Below are 17,598 nucleotides of genomic sequence, written 5' to 3'. Positions count from 1 at the left end.
GGTTTTAAAATTGGTTTACCATAACATTTCAGAATACAACCATTTATATAATACTTTTTAAATGGACATGAGAATTAAATAGTTGAATCTATCTTAAATAATTTAATTGGTCTAACTTAATGTTGTGGAAACTGTTCAACACAAAATGGATAGGGCTTAGTTATTTTTTTCATGTTAACCAAATCTTTCATTAAATAAACAAGGAGGTAACTGTATGAATTTATTAATTAGGGAATGATTGAAAAGAAGTATGTAAAGGTATTTAAACAATAATAAACAGTTCTGTTATATAGTAAAATAACACAATAAAAAATATGTATTTAATTGGTTTATACTTACTGTTTTGAATGATTTTTAACTCCTGACCATAGTGAAGTGTAAAAATGGGTTTTATGATTTCACCTGTGCGGTGTAGTTTCACACTTCTCTCGATATCTGTTGCAGCATTGACTTAGTTCTTTCATAAAACTTAAATTTTTAATTCTATACTTGTTTAATTTTATTAGTTTTGTGCTTAGTTTTTCTCGAGTTTGAGGTTAATGTTATTATCTTAAAAGATTGAATAAAGTGATATTTATGGATACAGTTTACTTGTATAATTTTAATAAAAAGGTATTAAAAAATTATCCATTTATGGCAAAGCTGAAGCATTGATGATGATGATATGAAGCATTGATTATGCATGAAATAAAAATATTGATTTAGTAGTGAACACATAGAATTGAAGCATCTCATAGAAAAAATAAAATTGTAATAGATAGTCATATTTATTAACATCAGTTAGCGTTAAAAAAATGGAGCTGTAATTTTACTTTTTAGAAACAAATATAAAGATAAGATTGTATTGTGATGAAAGTTGTAAACTTATACAACTCTTTTATATAAAACTATAAATTTTAGTAGGAATTAATAAAGATAAAACTGCATTTGTACCAGCTGCATCTTTAACCCAGAATAATATTCTGGAGAACCTTTGATACCATTTACATTATATAGACAAAAGTTTCCTTTTGCATTAGCATTTGCTCTTGACAGAAAATAAATCTCAAGGGTAAAGTTTTGGGAAAATTGAGATTCACTCTAATTTTTCTATTGTACATAACACATAACCATATAACGTCATTATTATACATAACTTTATTATAACGCAAAATTCCAAAAAATACGTTCTGCAACATGTTTCTGATAATTTGGAAATTGAGAAATTAGTTTGGGATGAAGTTTTAAGATGAAATAAATAAATAAATATTTTATCTTTAAATAAAATTGAAACTCTACATTTGTTACAGATTATGAAATAATGGAAAAAAATGTTATAGATCCAGAATATGGAGAATGAAAAGTAAATATTGTGAATACTATCAAAACTATGTATTTTATATGTAATTTTTGTTGTTGTCGGGGTTTATTGAGGATAGCAAGAGGACTAATCTGTTAGTATACAGGGAATCTGGGCTAAAGGTATTCAAAAGTAATTGCTTATATTAAGAGAACCAGTTATTATATTTCAATAATTTTTTTTTAATAAGCATAGCAACTCACCAAGTTTTAATTTAGGTTAGTCAAGTTCAATGTGTGCATCTTCGGTAGTGTGGCAAACATGTAGACAATATTCTAACTCTTGCCAGTTGTTTTGGAGCATCTGCGTCATTCTCTGTTTTGAATCATCCAAATTTTGAACTTTTCTTTGGCATACACAACTTTCAATAAATCCTCAAGTAAAAAATCCAAAGGAGTGATATCTGGTGGCTGTGCAGTTGGATCTCCTCATCTAATCCAACATCCAGGAAAATTGTTGTTCAAGAACATGGTAACAACTCGATTAACGTTTGGTGGAGCACCATCTTGTTTGGAACTCTGAGGAATAGCAAAGTTCTCAAGCATGTTGAGGTATGTGTGTCCTGTCACAATGGACGTCATGAAAAAACAAAGACCAATGGTGCTATTTTTGTGTAGTCCTAACTAGCTGTTGACTTTCGATGCGTCCCTTTCATTCTTGATTGTTATATGGGGGTTTTCAGTACCCAAATTTGACAATTGTGTGTTTAACTTTTGTATAAGCTTATATTAACATGTATGAAAGCTTGCTTCATCACAAAGTAACACCATATCAAGAAAATTAGGATTGTTATTGAGATAGTGCATTACCTCTGCAGCAAACTGATATTGTAGCTGGTGATCATTTAGTTTAATGCGATGAAAGAATTGTAACTTGTATGCTCGCAAATGAAGCCTTATGAACTTATGAACAGTGTTGTGAATAATGGAACAAGGAATTTACAGTTCACAACTAGCCTACTTAATTGACTTCCAGGAGTGACAGTGAATGCATCACGTACACGATCCACAATTTTGTCACTACTTGAAACTTTTGGGGGATTCCAGTTTGTGAAACCAAGCTTCCAGTTTCTTTTAAAGTTGTATTTCACTGATGAATACACTTGAATGTACCTACATTCATTTTGAATGGAATATCAATCCACCTGGATTGATATTCCATTCAGTTCATTCACGCTGTTGAAAAAGCATAAATGATTGAAACTGCTAACCAAAGCACACACTGAACCTTTTATTGTAGGGTCCATATCTCAACTAACTACTATTGACTACAATTGCATTGCGAGTCTTGCCTGCGCATGCATATTTTGTTGACCTTGAGAGTATATGGAACAACACTTGAAGATATTTCCTGTCAATTGAGCCAACATTTAAGAGATTATGATGACTGATTTTCTAAATATAGGCTATTACTTTGGGATACCTTATCCTAGACATCCTGTGTTACGTGTGTATTCAAGTGACTATAAAATTTAATAAAGATTACTTTAAAAAGATATTAAAATATAACTAATTTTTAACTCTAGCGCATCGCTGTATATGAAAATATTATAAAAAAAATATATATATTAAATTACTTCATAATATCCATCAATAAAATAAATAAAATTTCAATGCTGTTTATAAATTTTTTTTTTTTAATTTGTGTTTGACAATGTTTCTCTAGTCACTGGCATTTTGACCTTATTTCACATTTTTTAATTTCTGTGTTGCTATTCTCTATTAGGTCTGTATTTTAGCACTATCACCTATTAATGGATATAGGCCTTTTTTATAGCTTAGGATCATATATTGTCTTGTTCAACAAATATTCATTTATTTTACTGTTTTCAACAGTTGAAAATTGTTAATGAAATGAAAATGTAAATATACATATATTTATGTGGGTTTGAATCCCAGTCAGACATGGCATTTTCACACGCTACAAAAATTATCATTCTTCTCATCCTCTGAAACAGTACCTAATGTTGGTCCTGGAGGTTAAAAAAAAAGAAAAATATACATATACAGTATACATCACAGTTCTCCCATGACTTTCATAACCTATTCTATTTTGAAAATAATAGAAAAATTTCATATGAACATATGTCCTAAAAAATGCTTTGTTTGTGAGTTACAGCTAGTGAAAGATTTCGCTCAGACTTCAGATACCCTGGTGAAATTAGGTCATACAGAAACTTTTAGGACGTTAATTAAGGGGCAGAATTAGTGATTTTTATGGTTTTTGACCTGAAAAATTAAATAAATTAGGTCCCAGTACTGTATCTGCAGTAGTTTTCAAGAAGTCTGTGGTAAAAACCAATAAGTTGGAGTAAAAAACTCTTTCTTATATCTAATGTACAATGACTTTATTAAATGGATAATAAACACATAAAACATTTAAACAAAACTTGTAGAGAATTTAATTCTGAACAAAGTGGTGTAAGATAAGTTGAATAAAACAGAGAAAAGTTAGGATTAGAATTTTATTTAAAATAGTACATTATTACATTTGTCAGAAATGTTTTTATTTAATGTAAACAAAATCCAAATTTTTTTTGTTGATGTGAAAAATTTACAAAAAAAAATTTACTGTTAAAAATTTCTGTTAAAAAATTTAAAAAAAATTGGAAGTTACATAACAGTTGTAAATTAAAAATAAATAATTAAAGGTTACTTAGATACTAATTCCTTTATTAATGATAGAAATACAATAAATTGTTTGAAAAATTATTATTTCAAAGTTGGTAATAAAATAACAACAGCTGATCACCAATGCGTTGTTGTATTAGTGTTTAAATAATTCTTTGAACTGTGCTGTTATTAGCAAAGGTTTTCTGTGAATTTTAGTTTAAATGTGATTGGTTAGCCATTGAACTAATGTCGTACTTATTTACAGCAGAGAAATATGCTGATATGGTATTCGTTTTGGGTGTGTATAATGTTAATGTTACAGCTGCTGTGATAAAATATAAAATATGTTTTTTAATTGGCAGGATTTCAGATGCTAAAACAATTAGTGAAATTTTTCACAATCTTCAGGAAGCAGGTTCACTATGAAATATTAGTACCAGCTATGAACGATCTGTCCAACACGACGTTGTTATTGATGAAATTATTATCAAAGAAGTTCAGTGTAGTCTAGCTGTGAGTACACATCTTTCTAAGTGGATCGGAGTTTTGGATTCAATGGTTTGGAGGATACTTTAACAAATCAGGTTTTTATCCTTATCATTGTCTACACCCAGAAGACTTCGCTTGTCAGATTTCGCTTGAAGTTCTGCAACTGGTGGAATACAAATCGACAACTCTACAAGTATGTTTTGTTACTGACAAAGTAAATCCTCATGAAACAATAGAAGGCAGTTTTCAACACTGATTTAACATCAATATGTGGTGCAGCCCTCTTCACAATCAGCTGGCTGGACCTCTTATTATTTGGCCGTTTAAATACTGGTTCTTTTTTCACTTTCTTCAAGAAGAATTGCCCACAGCTGCTAGAAGATGTTCCTCTAGCATTGAGATGCAAAGTATACTTCCAGCATGATGGCATGCCTCTCCACTTTTCTTGTGCTGTTTCCAATCTCTTAATAAGAGCGAAAACTCTTATTAAGAGTTTCCCTGAGAAATGGATCAGTCATTCCTGGCTACCAAGATCACCTAATGTAACACTGTTAGATTTTTACATTTGTGAGTGGATGAAAAATATTGTATACAAAACAAATATACTTTCCCATGAGGAATTATTTGTTCCCATTATTGATGCGGCTGAGCAACTAAAGGACAGCCCTGAAGAACTAAACAGAGCAACAAAGCCATGTCAACAAAAGAGAAAGAAGTGTGCCACGAAATGTGAAAATGGCAGGCTTGTTTTTGAACATTTATTTTAAACTGCCACATACTGCCACACTTTGGTCTAGAGTACTGTTTTTAAATAAAATTCGGATTTTTTTAACATTTGTATGTTTTATTCAATTAGTTACAACATTTTGTTCAGAATTGAATTCTCTACAAGTTTTGATTAAAAGTTTTATGTGTTTATTACCCATTTAACAAAGTCAAACATAAAAAACATGGCCTTTTTAACTCAGTTTATTGTTTTCATGCCAGATTTCTCAAAAACGAATGCAGATACAGTACTGGGACCAGTGGCAGCTCGTAGCTAAAATTAATAGGGGTGCTGCTCCAGAAAATTTTTTTCTGGGTCTTTTCAAGGCCATGGTTAAAGTTTTCTGTAAATAAAAGAACTGAAAAAAAATGAATCCAATAGAATAACTGGAAGCAGGATATTAATCTAATTCTACACTTTAGCACATTCAAGAATCTGGTACACGGCTTAACTGAATAAATAATAAAATGTCAATACAGCTAATATTTTTTATTGTTTTTAAATAACTTAACAAAATGTCCACTTAAAAACACTATAGTCCAATGATGCTTAATTTAATTTTCTATGTACACAGAAACAAATACATAATTAGTTTTTACTAATTACCTTCTCTTTTGCCCTTTCAGCGTGTTTTTGGACAGATTTGGCATCAGAGAGCCCAAAAAATCATCTTCTGATCACTACTGAAAAAACAACCAAACCCCGCCTTCATATTTCTTCCACTGATTAAACTAGAAAAGGGAACAAAGGAGGAATGTTCCATACACACGTTGGGTTAAAAAAAAACCTACCTTTCACCAGCATGCCAGGGTTGGCAGTGTGGGAGCGACAGTGTTCTCTCTCCCTTGCAGCCTTGTGTGTAGCTTCCTATGTGCGCATGTGCACAGCAGCCAAATACCATGCCGCTGGAACTTTGAAGAACACAGTTCTATATAAAGATTTTGTATCTATTTCATAAATTGGGGGATGGCTACTGACATTAAGCTTAAGGATTATATATTGTACAAGTATAAAGAAAGAATTAAATAAAAATGACTCATTATATTAAATGTTATTCATAATATCAAGTAGAAATAGAGATATTGCAGTTCCACAGAGCCTATACATGAGCCGCCACTGACCTAATTTATTTGATTTTTCAGGTCAAAAACCATAAGAAATCACTAATTCTGCTCCTTAATTAGCCTGTTAAAAATTTCAGTATAACCTTATATCACCAGGTAGCTGAAATCTGAGTGAAACCTTTCACTATCTGTAACTTTCAAACAAAGCATTTTAGGACAATCGTTTATATGCACTTTTTCCATTATTTTCACAAACAGAATAGGTTATGAAAGTCCTGGGAGGTTATTTTGATTATACATCCTGTATAATAATTTATTATTAAAAATATGTTGCTAATACTAACATATATATATCATATATATATATATATATATATATCAGTATATAATCATATATTTATATATGTGTGTATCTGGTGATTTGTAAACTATAAATAATTAATTATAATTTAACACGCAGGACAACATGTTTGATAAATTAATGTGTGTGCGTGCGTGCGTTTCTTCTTACAAAATATTAGAGTACGAAATATTTGTGTACATATGAATGAATGCATGTATATGTATGTGTGTGAAAAAGAAATATATGTATATCTTTTTTTTCATACAAAAAATATATATATATATTTTTACTTTTTTATGAACTACAGAAGCTGAGTGAACCATCCAGTAGCTTGCTGCTAACTAATCATTTACAAATGAAGTGTTCATTTCTAATCTCTGGCCTGTTTTGTAGTCCTGCTTCCAGTTACCCTATTTTATTTTAATTTGGTGCTGTGATTGATTTTCCCTTTTGTGGTTTCTTCAGTGATCAGGTAACTTACTGACCACACTATAGAAAAATATGTCCATTTTTAACTGTTATGGAATCATGATTGTGTCCAGGAGGTAAATGAATGTAAAGGTATTTGTTAAGAATGTACTGCAGGTAAAATTAATTTTATTCCTATGAAAACTGTTGAACCTACACATTATGTATGTTCAACATATGTATTCTTCATACACATATTGAGAGTGCATTACGTGATAACATATATTAAAACAAAAGTATAAGACTCTGTATGTCATTTCTAATTATATCAGTGTGAATACATTTTAAAAGAATTATACAAAAGTTGTCATTATTTTAAATTTTGTCTTTTAGTATGGATAAACAAATTATCAAAATTGAATAACTCATAACTGATTTGTTTATATTTTCCTTGAACATTTTATTATTTCATTGTATGAAATAAAATTGTTATATAGATTACTGTTATTATGTAATTTATCATTATATATTGTAATTTTTCGTAATTAGGCTATAGAAATTTTATGGCCATACGTGAAGTTTTAATTGTTTAATTATGAAATAAATACTATTTGTCAAACTGTTATTTTATCATTTTAGCCAATTAATAATTTTTAGTCATACTTTATATTATGGCAACCAATATTTACCTACCATTAGTAAGAAACAAGAGAGTACAGCACATAATAAATTTAAAAAAAATAATTTTTACAAATAAAATACTGTTATTTTATTAATTGTTATTAATTTACTGCGAAGATATTACTGAAGACACAAATTTATTTGGTTACATTTGATAATTTATTTTTTGTAGTTTTATATTTCTATCAAAATAGGTTAGACAGAGACATTATTAGACAGCTGTTTGATATGTTATTATAATTTAAATATAATTATGTATTTAGAGGTTAGGATTACCCCACAAGAGAGTCAAATTAATATGTGTAAAGTTATGAGTAGTCTGCCTGCATTCCGAGAGTTTTACATTGATTGACTCTGAATTCAGTTGTAAGCTCACACTATGAAATCAACTCAATTTCATATAGTTCTTGGCCGAATATTGTATTGAATTTATAATGTCTTCTGTGTATGCTAATGTTTATAATATTTTGAAATATTAAGAGTTCTAAAATAAGAACTTCATTATTCAAAATGATAACTTCAGGGCTTGATTACTTTTTTCCAGTTGGTTATTCGTGTTGTAATAACTTTTTTTTATCAACGTTTTTAATTTCATTAATTAAAACTGTGAATTAATAAGAAACAAATGACTTTAATAAATTTGTGAATTTTTTTCTGTTTAGATGGGTACAGTCGGCTAGTCCTGATCGTGTTATGAGAGAGAGAATAGATGGTGTTGAAGAAACTTGTAGTGATGACTTAGTAACTACTGTTTCATCAAAGGTTAGCCAGAAAGAATGGAATTTTACATTACAATCGAGTATGCCGTTGAGAGCTGTTGCTTTACTCCAAGATGCTCATCGCAACCATTTTGTTCTTAGGTAATTGGTTGTTTTATCTTAATCTTTAAATCTTTAATCTTAATCTTTAATCTTTTTTAAACTAAATTCCAGGAATTTACGTGAATTCTTGTAATAAACTATAAAAATGGTTTGTTTTTATTTGGTAATTAAATATAGTATAACTTGACCAAAATAGAAACCAACCGTATTTCTAAAAATTTCTTCTTTTGTTAGTTTCCAGTTTGATAAAGAATTGTTTTGAATGAAAGAATCTAAAATATATCGACAGTTTAGTCGGTTAGTAGAAATCAGCTATTACAATTAAATTAGAATATAAAAATAGTGAACTTATAAAAGATTATGAGTTTTAACAATTTAATAAATAGTCCATTAAATTATCCAATTTTTCTACTCCATGTTAAACCAAAGATTTTAATGACAGTAATTTTTAAAAAAAATATTTAGTTTTATTGGTATTAACACATTAAGCAACAAAATATAATAAATTTGATAGTTTGGTGGATGATTGGCACCTAACATTAATACTTGTGAGTACAGACTATTTGATTAAAGTATTGATTTATTTAAACATTTTTTTAAACTGAAAAAATAAGTATGAAAAATTTGAAGGGAACTTTACTGTATCATAAATATACTCTTTTTAAATGATATGGTAATCAACAAAACGTTCAAAACAACTTGGCCCAATTACAGTTGTCAGAAAAAATAATAATAGACCATATGTAACACATAACATAGACCACGTGTAGTGCAGTCATAATAACTTAAATATTAATAAAGTAATTGCAAATGCAACTGTGAGGGTCTGTACATAGTCTTCTGGTTTTTAACATTCATTAGTACAAAATAAAAATCCAAAACATATTTATTGGTTTTCTACGTAGTCTCTTTGAAGTTCTACACATTTTTCCAATGTGTGGGGAACTATTAGTGGATTCCTTTGTAAACAGTTTGAAGATGTATCACGAACCAATTGTACATGAATTATTCTACTTCATTGTCGCTCTGGAATCTATGTCCTCCCAGTTCCTTTTTCAGTGGTCCAAACAAAAAGAATTGCAGAGGGATAGATCTGGATTGTATAGGTTTTTTTTTTCTTGAGGGTGAAAAACGCTTTGGTGTTATCATTGCCTGCAAATTTATATATTCATTATGTGTACATATTATGTATTATTTGTATATGTATGTATTCAATTGTTTGTCTGTGTATGTGTATATGTATGTATATAAATATAATATATATATATATATATATATATATATATATATATATATATATATATATATGTGTGTACATGAGAATGAATCTAATGTAAATGGTAATTTTTTTATAAATTTATTGATTAATAATATACACAATTCATAAAAAATAAATTATAAATTTCTCTATATAGTCTTCTGCACGATCTACACACTTTTGCCAATGATTTGGAAGCTTGAATAATCCTTGTTCATAAAAAGGTTGAGGTTGAGTCGTCAACCAGTTGTGCATGTGTTCCTTGACATCTTCATTGTTTTTGAATCATTCCTCTCCCAGCGATTCTTTCAAGGGTGCAAACAAAAAATAGTCATAGGAGACAAATCTGGACTGTAGGGAGGGTGGTCAAGGGTTTCCTAGTGCTTTTTTCCAATTTATCCCTTATCAAAATTGTGGCGTCGTGAAGAAGGATGACATCTCTGATAGGCATATCCTGTCTTTTGTTTTGGTAGGTGGCTTTTTGTTGATTGTAGCAGCTGGCAATAGTAAGCTGCATTCACTGTTCATTGATTGTGAAAGAATTCAATGAGTAAAACCCACCTTCAATCAAAAAGAATTGTTACAAGAACTTCGGCTGACAGACATCTTTTGGCCTTCACTGGGCAGCTCTCATTCTTCCTTCACCACTCCATACTTGCCATTTTTGATTCTGCACATGTGACATGCGTCTCAAAAAATCATCCCCCACCTTGCTGAAATCGATCCAGAAATCTCACAGACTTCCAACCTGACCTGTTTTTCATTTTTGGTCAACAATCTTGGAACCTGTAGAGCACTAATTTTTCTAAAGCTAAGATGATGAGTGGTAATGGATTGAGCACTCCCATAGCTGTTACGCACTTCTGATTTCAACATTGAACTGGCGATCACTTTTGATAAGCTCTCGCACAGCACGGATGTTGTCAGCTGTGAGATTTGACCTTGGGTGTCGATCATGACTTTCATTTTCTACACTTTCTCGCCTTTCCTTAAACTGTCTGGCCTACATACACACTCGGTTCTGGGACAGGTAGCATTCCGTAACTGTACCTTTAAATGAGTTAAAATTTCTACAGGTTTAACGCCTTCATTAGTTAAAATCGTAACGATTATGCAACAGACAACGGAATCTCTTGCTCACTCACGGCTGTATTGACAACAGAACAGAGTGGAGGAGCTAACCAAGCTGGTTCCGCCTCTCTAACATACTGAACATTAACCCCCCCACTCTGTCATCCAGCTTGGAACTGTTTGCTGCATAGAATAACAAAATTACTATTTAAATTTGATTCACCCTCGTATATACAAAGATATTAATATAAACATGTCTTCAAACTTATTCATATTTATGTCAGCATATACATAATATTTGCATGATTTATAATTATTATCGTGCTGTATATTTGAACTAGATAATTAATTTTATTACTTTTACAAAGTATTTTGTATATTCATTTTTTATATTGTCTATTTTTTTTTAACTTTAAACATTTCTTTTATTATTATTTAATTTCTGATTATTCATTCCATTAATTATGTAAAATTTTGGCATTTTTGAATGAAAATGTTTCAGTCAAAATTTTCAGTGAACTTTATGACTGTTTCAGAATTTTTATTAAATTGTATAATATTTTCTAGATTACTAGTGTAGTATTCTTCGTAGTTGTTTGCCCTGTAACTTCCTTGTTATTGTGTATATCTTTACTTTATTTTGTTTATTTTTACATTTAAAAAATTGATTTAAGATTTACATTTTATGATATATATTAACAGTACTATATATATATATATATATATATATTATTGAATGTACCAGAGTGATTACAGGCAACCGCCTGTAATCACTGTTCATGGTTATGTAACAAGAATGTTTGTCAGTTGCCTGATTGAAAAATAATTTATATCTCAATTAGTTTATTCTTCATTCCCAGTGCATTCGATTTATCTTACTTTTAATTTGTCACCCTTTAAAATTGCTTATTACATAAATTTTGGTCTAATCTTGTAACTTTTGTTTACAGGCAGATAGTTAGTTTGGTAGTTGATACAGGTATTACGATAGTAAATTGTGAACCAATTAATGATCAAGAATGGACTGAAGGAACTGGTATGATAATAGATGAACATGTGGAAAGATTTGAACATAGAATAAGAGTAGAATTTTCAACTGATATTTATGGAACATTCAGACAGTCTGTGGTATTTGATTTTGGAATGGAACCTGTTCTTGTTAGACATGTTTGTGTTGATGTTGTTCCTGTGACTGATGCAGATAAAATCAAAGAAATTAAAAAGGTTTGTTCAGTGGTTATAATGTAGTTAAAATACTTGTTTGGGTAATATTTTTTTATTTAATAAATAAGTGTTTGAGTTATTTGTAAATGTAATTGTATAAATGTAATAAGTATATTAGTTTTTATTTTTTTAAGCGTTCAAATTAACTTAGAGAGGTTTGTTTAATTTGAAATTAATTACTTTATGTTTGAACTTCCAAGTAGGTCTTTAGATATTGTACATTAAGTTAATTTTAATTAAATTAATTTAAAAGCAAAGCAATAAAGTTATTATAAAATAATACTTTTTATTTCTGAGTGGTTACTATCACAGTATATGAATTTTTAATAAGTATATTTATTATACTTATAATTTATAATATTAATATGCCCTGAAGGCAGGTCCAAACCCTTCATATCGTATTTGTTGACACCCTCCGTAGGACATCAGGGCTAATGGAATTGATCTCTGCAGTAATGGCTCGCTCCAGGTCTTGTAGAGTATGTGGGTTTACTCGTTATACTCGTCCTTTCAAAAAAACCTGATAAAGAAATCTGATGACGATAAGTCAGGAGAACAGGGGATCCGGGGATCCACAGATCTTTTGAAGATCATGTGCTTACCAAACATTTCCAAAAATCCCATGGTGTTTTTGGATATATGGCATGTTACCCCATCTTGTTGCAGGTAACAATAGTGTTCATCAGCTGGATAAGAGCTACAAATTGCATAATTATATCCTGGTATGCTGAACTGTCAAGGATTTCGCAAAAAAAAAATCAAGCCCAATATTCATTGTTAAGAAATCTTACACCAAACCACTACCTTCTTTGAGTGGAGCAGCGATTCATGTAAGATGTGTGGATTTTGTCTGACCAATGTATGTTGTTCTGACTATTGGTGTAACCACTAAGATGAAAATACATCTTACCACTAAAAAATGCATTATCCAGTATGCCCAACCCATTACTTTCCACCTGATTGATAAACCACTGGCAGTACCTTATTTGCTTAACAGTGTCTGGGGGTTTCTGTTCCTGTATACAGTGTATACAGTATGCATGTAGACACAATTTCTTTGTGTGGTCTTTTGTGTATTTCTCTATGATATTCCTATCTGCAATGGTAATTCACACAAAACTTTCCTTCGAGACTGTTCAAGTAATGCACATATTGCACCATAAAATGATTGCACTGTAGAATTCAGTACAAACTGAAGATGTGGTATCCCACGAAAATCAGTTCTTAGAAATTATTATGGTAAATGTAAGTTACCTAATTACTTTGTTTTGGTGGTTTATATTTCATGTAATATTAAAAATACTTTTTATGGTCTTCTTTTTGGAAAAAATAAAAATAATCTGATAAGTTTTAAATGCTATATTTGTTGAAGTAATAGCAAATTAAATCAAATTGAAAGGATAATAATAATAATAATAATAATAATAATGGACCATTTGTTTGTGAATTGGCCAAAACTTAATTAAAGAATAATTTGGGAATTATGTTGTCATGATTTCTTACTATAATTTTATGTAAACAATTGACTGAACAATTTTTTGTTTCAGTACTGATAAGTAATAAATGAATATATACCAGAAGTTATTTAGCGATTCCCAAGTTTAGGGTTTTCAGTAAAAATTTAATTCTTCTTATGTTACTGGTTCCTTGAATTTAAAAATTATTGGAGCTTCTAGATTGGGTGTTCTGTATATTTTATTGTCTTATGATTGCTGTGTTATAAACTGTTAGTATATAATTATTTATTTCATGAAGTACATCTAAGAAAAGGTATTGTGAAAGTACAAAGTTCAGTTTCTAAATTATGTAAGTTCTTTGTTTGTATATGAGCGGTCAGCACTTTTGCTTAAAACATTCTGGTTTTAAAAAAATATTTATTTCCACATATATTTGTTTTGGTTGATTAAACTTTAGAGTGATTTTATATTTCTAGATGTTATCAAGGAAAATATTTCCTCTTTGGTATCAATATTATCTTAAATCAGAATTTTCAGTCTTAAACTGTTAATTAAATTTTCTCAAACTGATTTTTTTTTTAATACTTTCTCCAGGGATTTTATTAAACTTTAAACAATAAATAAGATTATAATAATGCTTAATTTACAACAGGTGATGTGACTGAAACAATGAAGTAATCCTCCTCTTCTAGTAAAACTCAGTTTCTTTTAAAAAAAATATATGTTTTAGAAAAAAAAAAATATATATATATAATTTGAATTGAGGATTGTAATAACAAAATTAATTATTAAAAAATGTCATAAAAAACAAGAAAATCATTGGAATATGTATTTTTTTCTGCAGTTGTAATGGTAAGTGTAGTGGGATGAGAGCCGAACAAAATAACTTCTCATGTATTCAAAATAGGAGTTGTGTTAGTTACAACAAAAAGTTTAATTGGTAATTACTACCAATAGACTTTATGTTGAATATTTTATGTTGTTATTTAAGTAAGTGATCAGTAGTATGTCACCATTTGAATCTTGGTGGTAAAAAAATTAACTCTGGATTAAATGTACGATTAAATTTTAATCCTTTTTATATGAAAAACTTCGCACTTTCAGAGATTTTTTTTTTTACAAGGATATATGTAATTTGTTAGTGAGAGAATATAAATCTGTATGAATGAATCTGTTATCCATTTATCTTTCATGAATTTTATTCTTATATGTATACAGTTTAAAAAAAAAAAAAAAATATTAATAATAAATGGCAAGGTGATGGAAAACAGCTACATTTTTGTATGTTTGTTTTATATTCAGTAATTTATGAATGATGTATAATTATTTTAAATAGGAGCTGGTATTGTCAAACGCAGAAAGATGGGATAAGGAGAATTGTGAAGTAGTTCCATTTACATCTCCTGTTGTACCAGTAAATTCATCAGATGCTGAAAGAGAAAGGGAATTGCTGAGCACATATCCTGCACCACGAGCTGACTCTTTTACTCTTACTCAGTCGACGGTATCAGAAAAAAAATTGACTAGAAATAATTACAGAGCACGCATGCATGAATTACTTTGTGTTGAAGAAATGGCTAGATATGAACAGGTTTGTATTCACACTGTTTTTGTATTGCCAAAAATGCAATTATTTTTCCCATTTTGTTAATCCATGAAATACAAGATTTTAAATATAGCAATATCAATGATTTAAAAAAAAATAAAATCACAAAGTAATTAAGAATAATGTTAATTAATGGTACATATAAAAAAAATGTTATCACTTTTTAGAGAATATCGTTTATTACATTATTTACTTAAATCTACAGTAGTATACAGTATGCAATAGTATAGTATGCAGAATTATTGAAGTTTTTTCTTTATTTGAATATGTTGTCTAACAATATTGATTTTAAATCGGAGGAAAGAGTAGCAAAATATATTAGTGAAGCACATGAAGTATTATTAATACTAACCTCTTCTCACTGGTTTGTAACCAACATTCAGTTATAAGTTACGATGACCTTAAATTATTATACTTCTTAAGAAGCTTTCTGTTTAGGAAACATGTATAACTAGAGTTCTTCCTTATTTCATTGTACAGTTGCTCAGAGGAACTGAGGATGCATGCATCCCTATCTTTTAATTCAAGTTTTTTATATTTATTCAGCATAAATTGTTTACTGATCTAATTTATGATCGTATATTTTAAATGTAATTCTACACAGAAAAAAAGATTATATAAAATTAAGTATGGCAAAATTAATGTCAACATTTAGTACATGTAATATTTGTTCTATTTTGTTATAGAAAAGAGCACTAAGAGAGGTACCGAATATTAGTTGAGCTTATAAAATGCTAGTCATGATTTTGATTATAGTGATATGCGAGTTTACTAATCTGCAATAAAGAGTTGTATAATGAAGATATAGTTATAATTTTTGTAAAATCTACCGATTAATCTTTCTTAATGTATACTACATTTATATTAGGTCACAGTACTTTTTTTTTAACCTCCAGGACCACTGTGAGGTATTGCTTCAGTAGTATTCTCACAAATCAAAATATAATTAAATTATGGTTAATGGAAATTAGGAATCTTTTGGTATTTACTGTTAATTGAATACTTTTTTGCAGTCTGACAAAAATTTTCTCTGATAATTGATTTCAATTATATAGATTAATAAGCTTTTCTTTAAGTATTTGTCATTATTAAATTTTTTTAATATTTGATTTACTTGTAAAACATATGTCATCAAAGATAACCACATTTGATTTTTGTTTTTTTTTTTTATTTTATTTTTTATTTAGGTGGCAAGGTATAACTTGACAGCACCTCTTAGGCTAGCCAATTGTTATTTACTTTCACCTAGTGGTGTTGCTGCTAGTACAGCAAAGTATGCACATAATGGTGAATTATTTGCTTTGATGAATTTAGGTAAAGATATTTCAGAAGATACTTCTGCTGGTCGTCTTATACTTAATAATTGTACAACTGTACTTTTAGCTCCAGCAAAAAAGGATTCAGGTAATTATTTATATTTTGATGAAATAAATTTTATAATACATTATGCAGTCATTTAATTTTAAATAAGGTTTGTTTGAAAAGACTTAAATCCAAGTCTTCTGGAATATTACATTTGAGTTAAGTTTGAAGCTCATTTAGGGTTGGTACCACGGTAGTCCACTCTACCCCTGGAGTGAAATACATCGGGTGGATAGACAAGAATGCGACATTCAAGAGGCACATAGAAGAAGTATTGGTCAAAGGTGAAAAAACAGCTGTTGCGTTCGGTTGGGTAATGGCCAACATGGGGGTTCTCATACACCAAAGTGGAGGGTCTTGTCCCAGATGGTCCTCTCGAAAGTACTGTATGGAGCCCCCAGTCTGGTCTATCCTGCTGCAGTGGGGGAGAGCCCATGCAATTCTTAGCAGGGTGCACTGAGGGAGATAAGGGCTGTCTTCCTTCATTGATGCTGGTTAAGATCATCCAAACTAAGTTGGTGAAAGATGTCTAGGGGTGAATAACTACCTCTGAGTCTCCCTTGGGGCAGGCCTTCAGCCCCAAGAGATCAAAGAAAAAGTGCAGGATCCTGACAACTTCAAGGTATGGGGGCCAGCAATGGAGTGGTGGATGAAAACAAGACACATGGGGTGCTGATACCATAAGGTGAGCCCACATCCCATATTGTTAAAGTGGGAGGGATTTTAGTGAGTAGGCCTGCAAGGTAGAGTCCCACATTACTATGGAATATGAGACCACATGGTTCTTATAAGAGGTTCCCCTCCAACAAAAAAAAAAATGAAAATTATTTTACTAGCATCTACAAGGAACCTGTCATGCTGATTCATAGTGATCCTATTCAACTTTTTGGGTATAATAGGCTTAGTTGCAGAACAAAAGCTCAATTTATAGAAGATAAAACAATTCAATTTATCACAATGTGCTATCAAAGTGGCTCATAAATTTTGTCATAATAAATATAGACTAAACTTTATCAGCCTGTATCTACTGAAAGAATAACTTTCTGAAGCTGATTCTTTAGTCATTTTGCAGCCTATCAGCTTGTCATAAAGGTATG

General features: G+C 29.9%; 1 protein-coding gene across 3 annotated transcripts in view; it reads left to right on the top strand.

Annotated features, from left to right (window-relative positions):
• The window catches only part of Helz (Helicase with zinc finger), a 118,278-nt gene that overhangs the window by 22,848 nt on the left and 77,832 nt on the right, over positions 1 to 17,598 (top strand). For all 3 annotated transcript variants that reach the window (XM_075368284.1, XM_075368285.1, XM_075368283.1), the window contains exons 4-7: positions 8,365 to 8,562; positions 11,803 to 12,076; positions 14,870 to 15,124; positions 16,327 to 16,543. In XM_075368284.1, the coding sequence (XP_075224399.1) occupies positions 8,365 to 8,562; positions 11,803 to 12,076; positions 14,870 to 15,124; positions 16,327 to 16,543 (944 nt within the window). The remainder of the gene's footprint in view (positions 1 to 8,364; positions 8,563 to 11,802; positions 12,077 to 14,869; positions 15,125 to 16,326; positions 16,544 to 17,598) is intronic.

The sequence above is a fragment of the Lycorma delicatula genome, chromosome 6 (assembly GCF_047948215.1).
Source record: "Lycorma delicatula isolate Av1 chromosome 6, ASM4794821v1, whole genome shotgun sequence".
In the NCBI taxonomy this organism is placed as follows: domain Eukaryota; kingdom Metazoa; phylum Arthropoda; class Insecta; order Hemiptera; family Fulgoridae; genus Lycorma; species Lycorma delicatula.
This window is presented reverse-complemented; position numbering and strand designations above follow the sequence as displayed.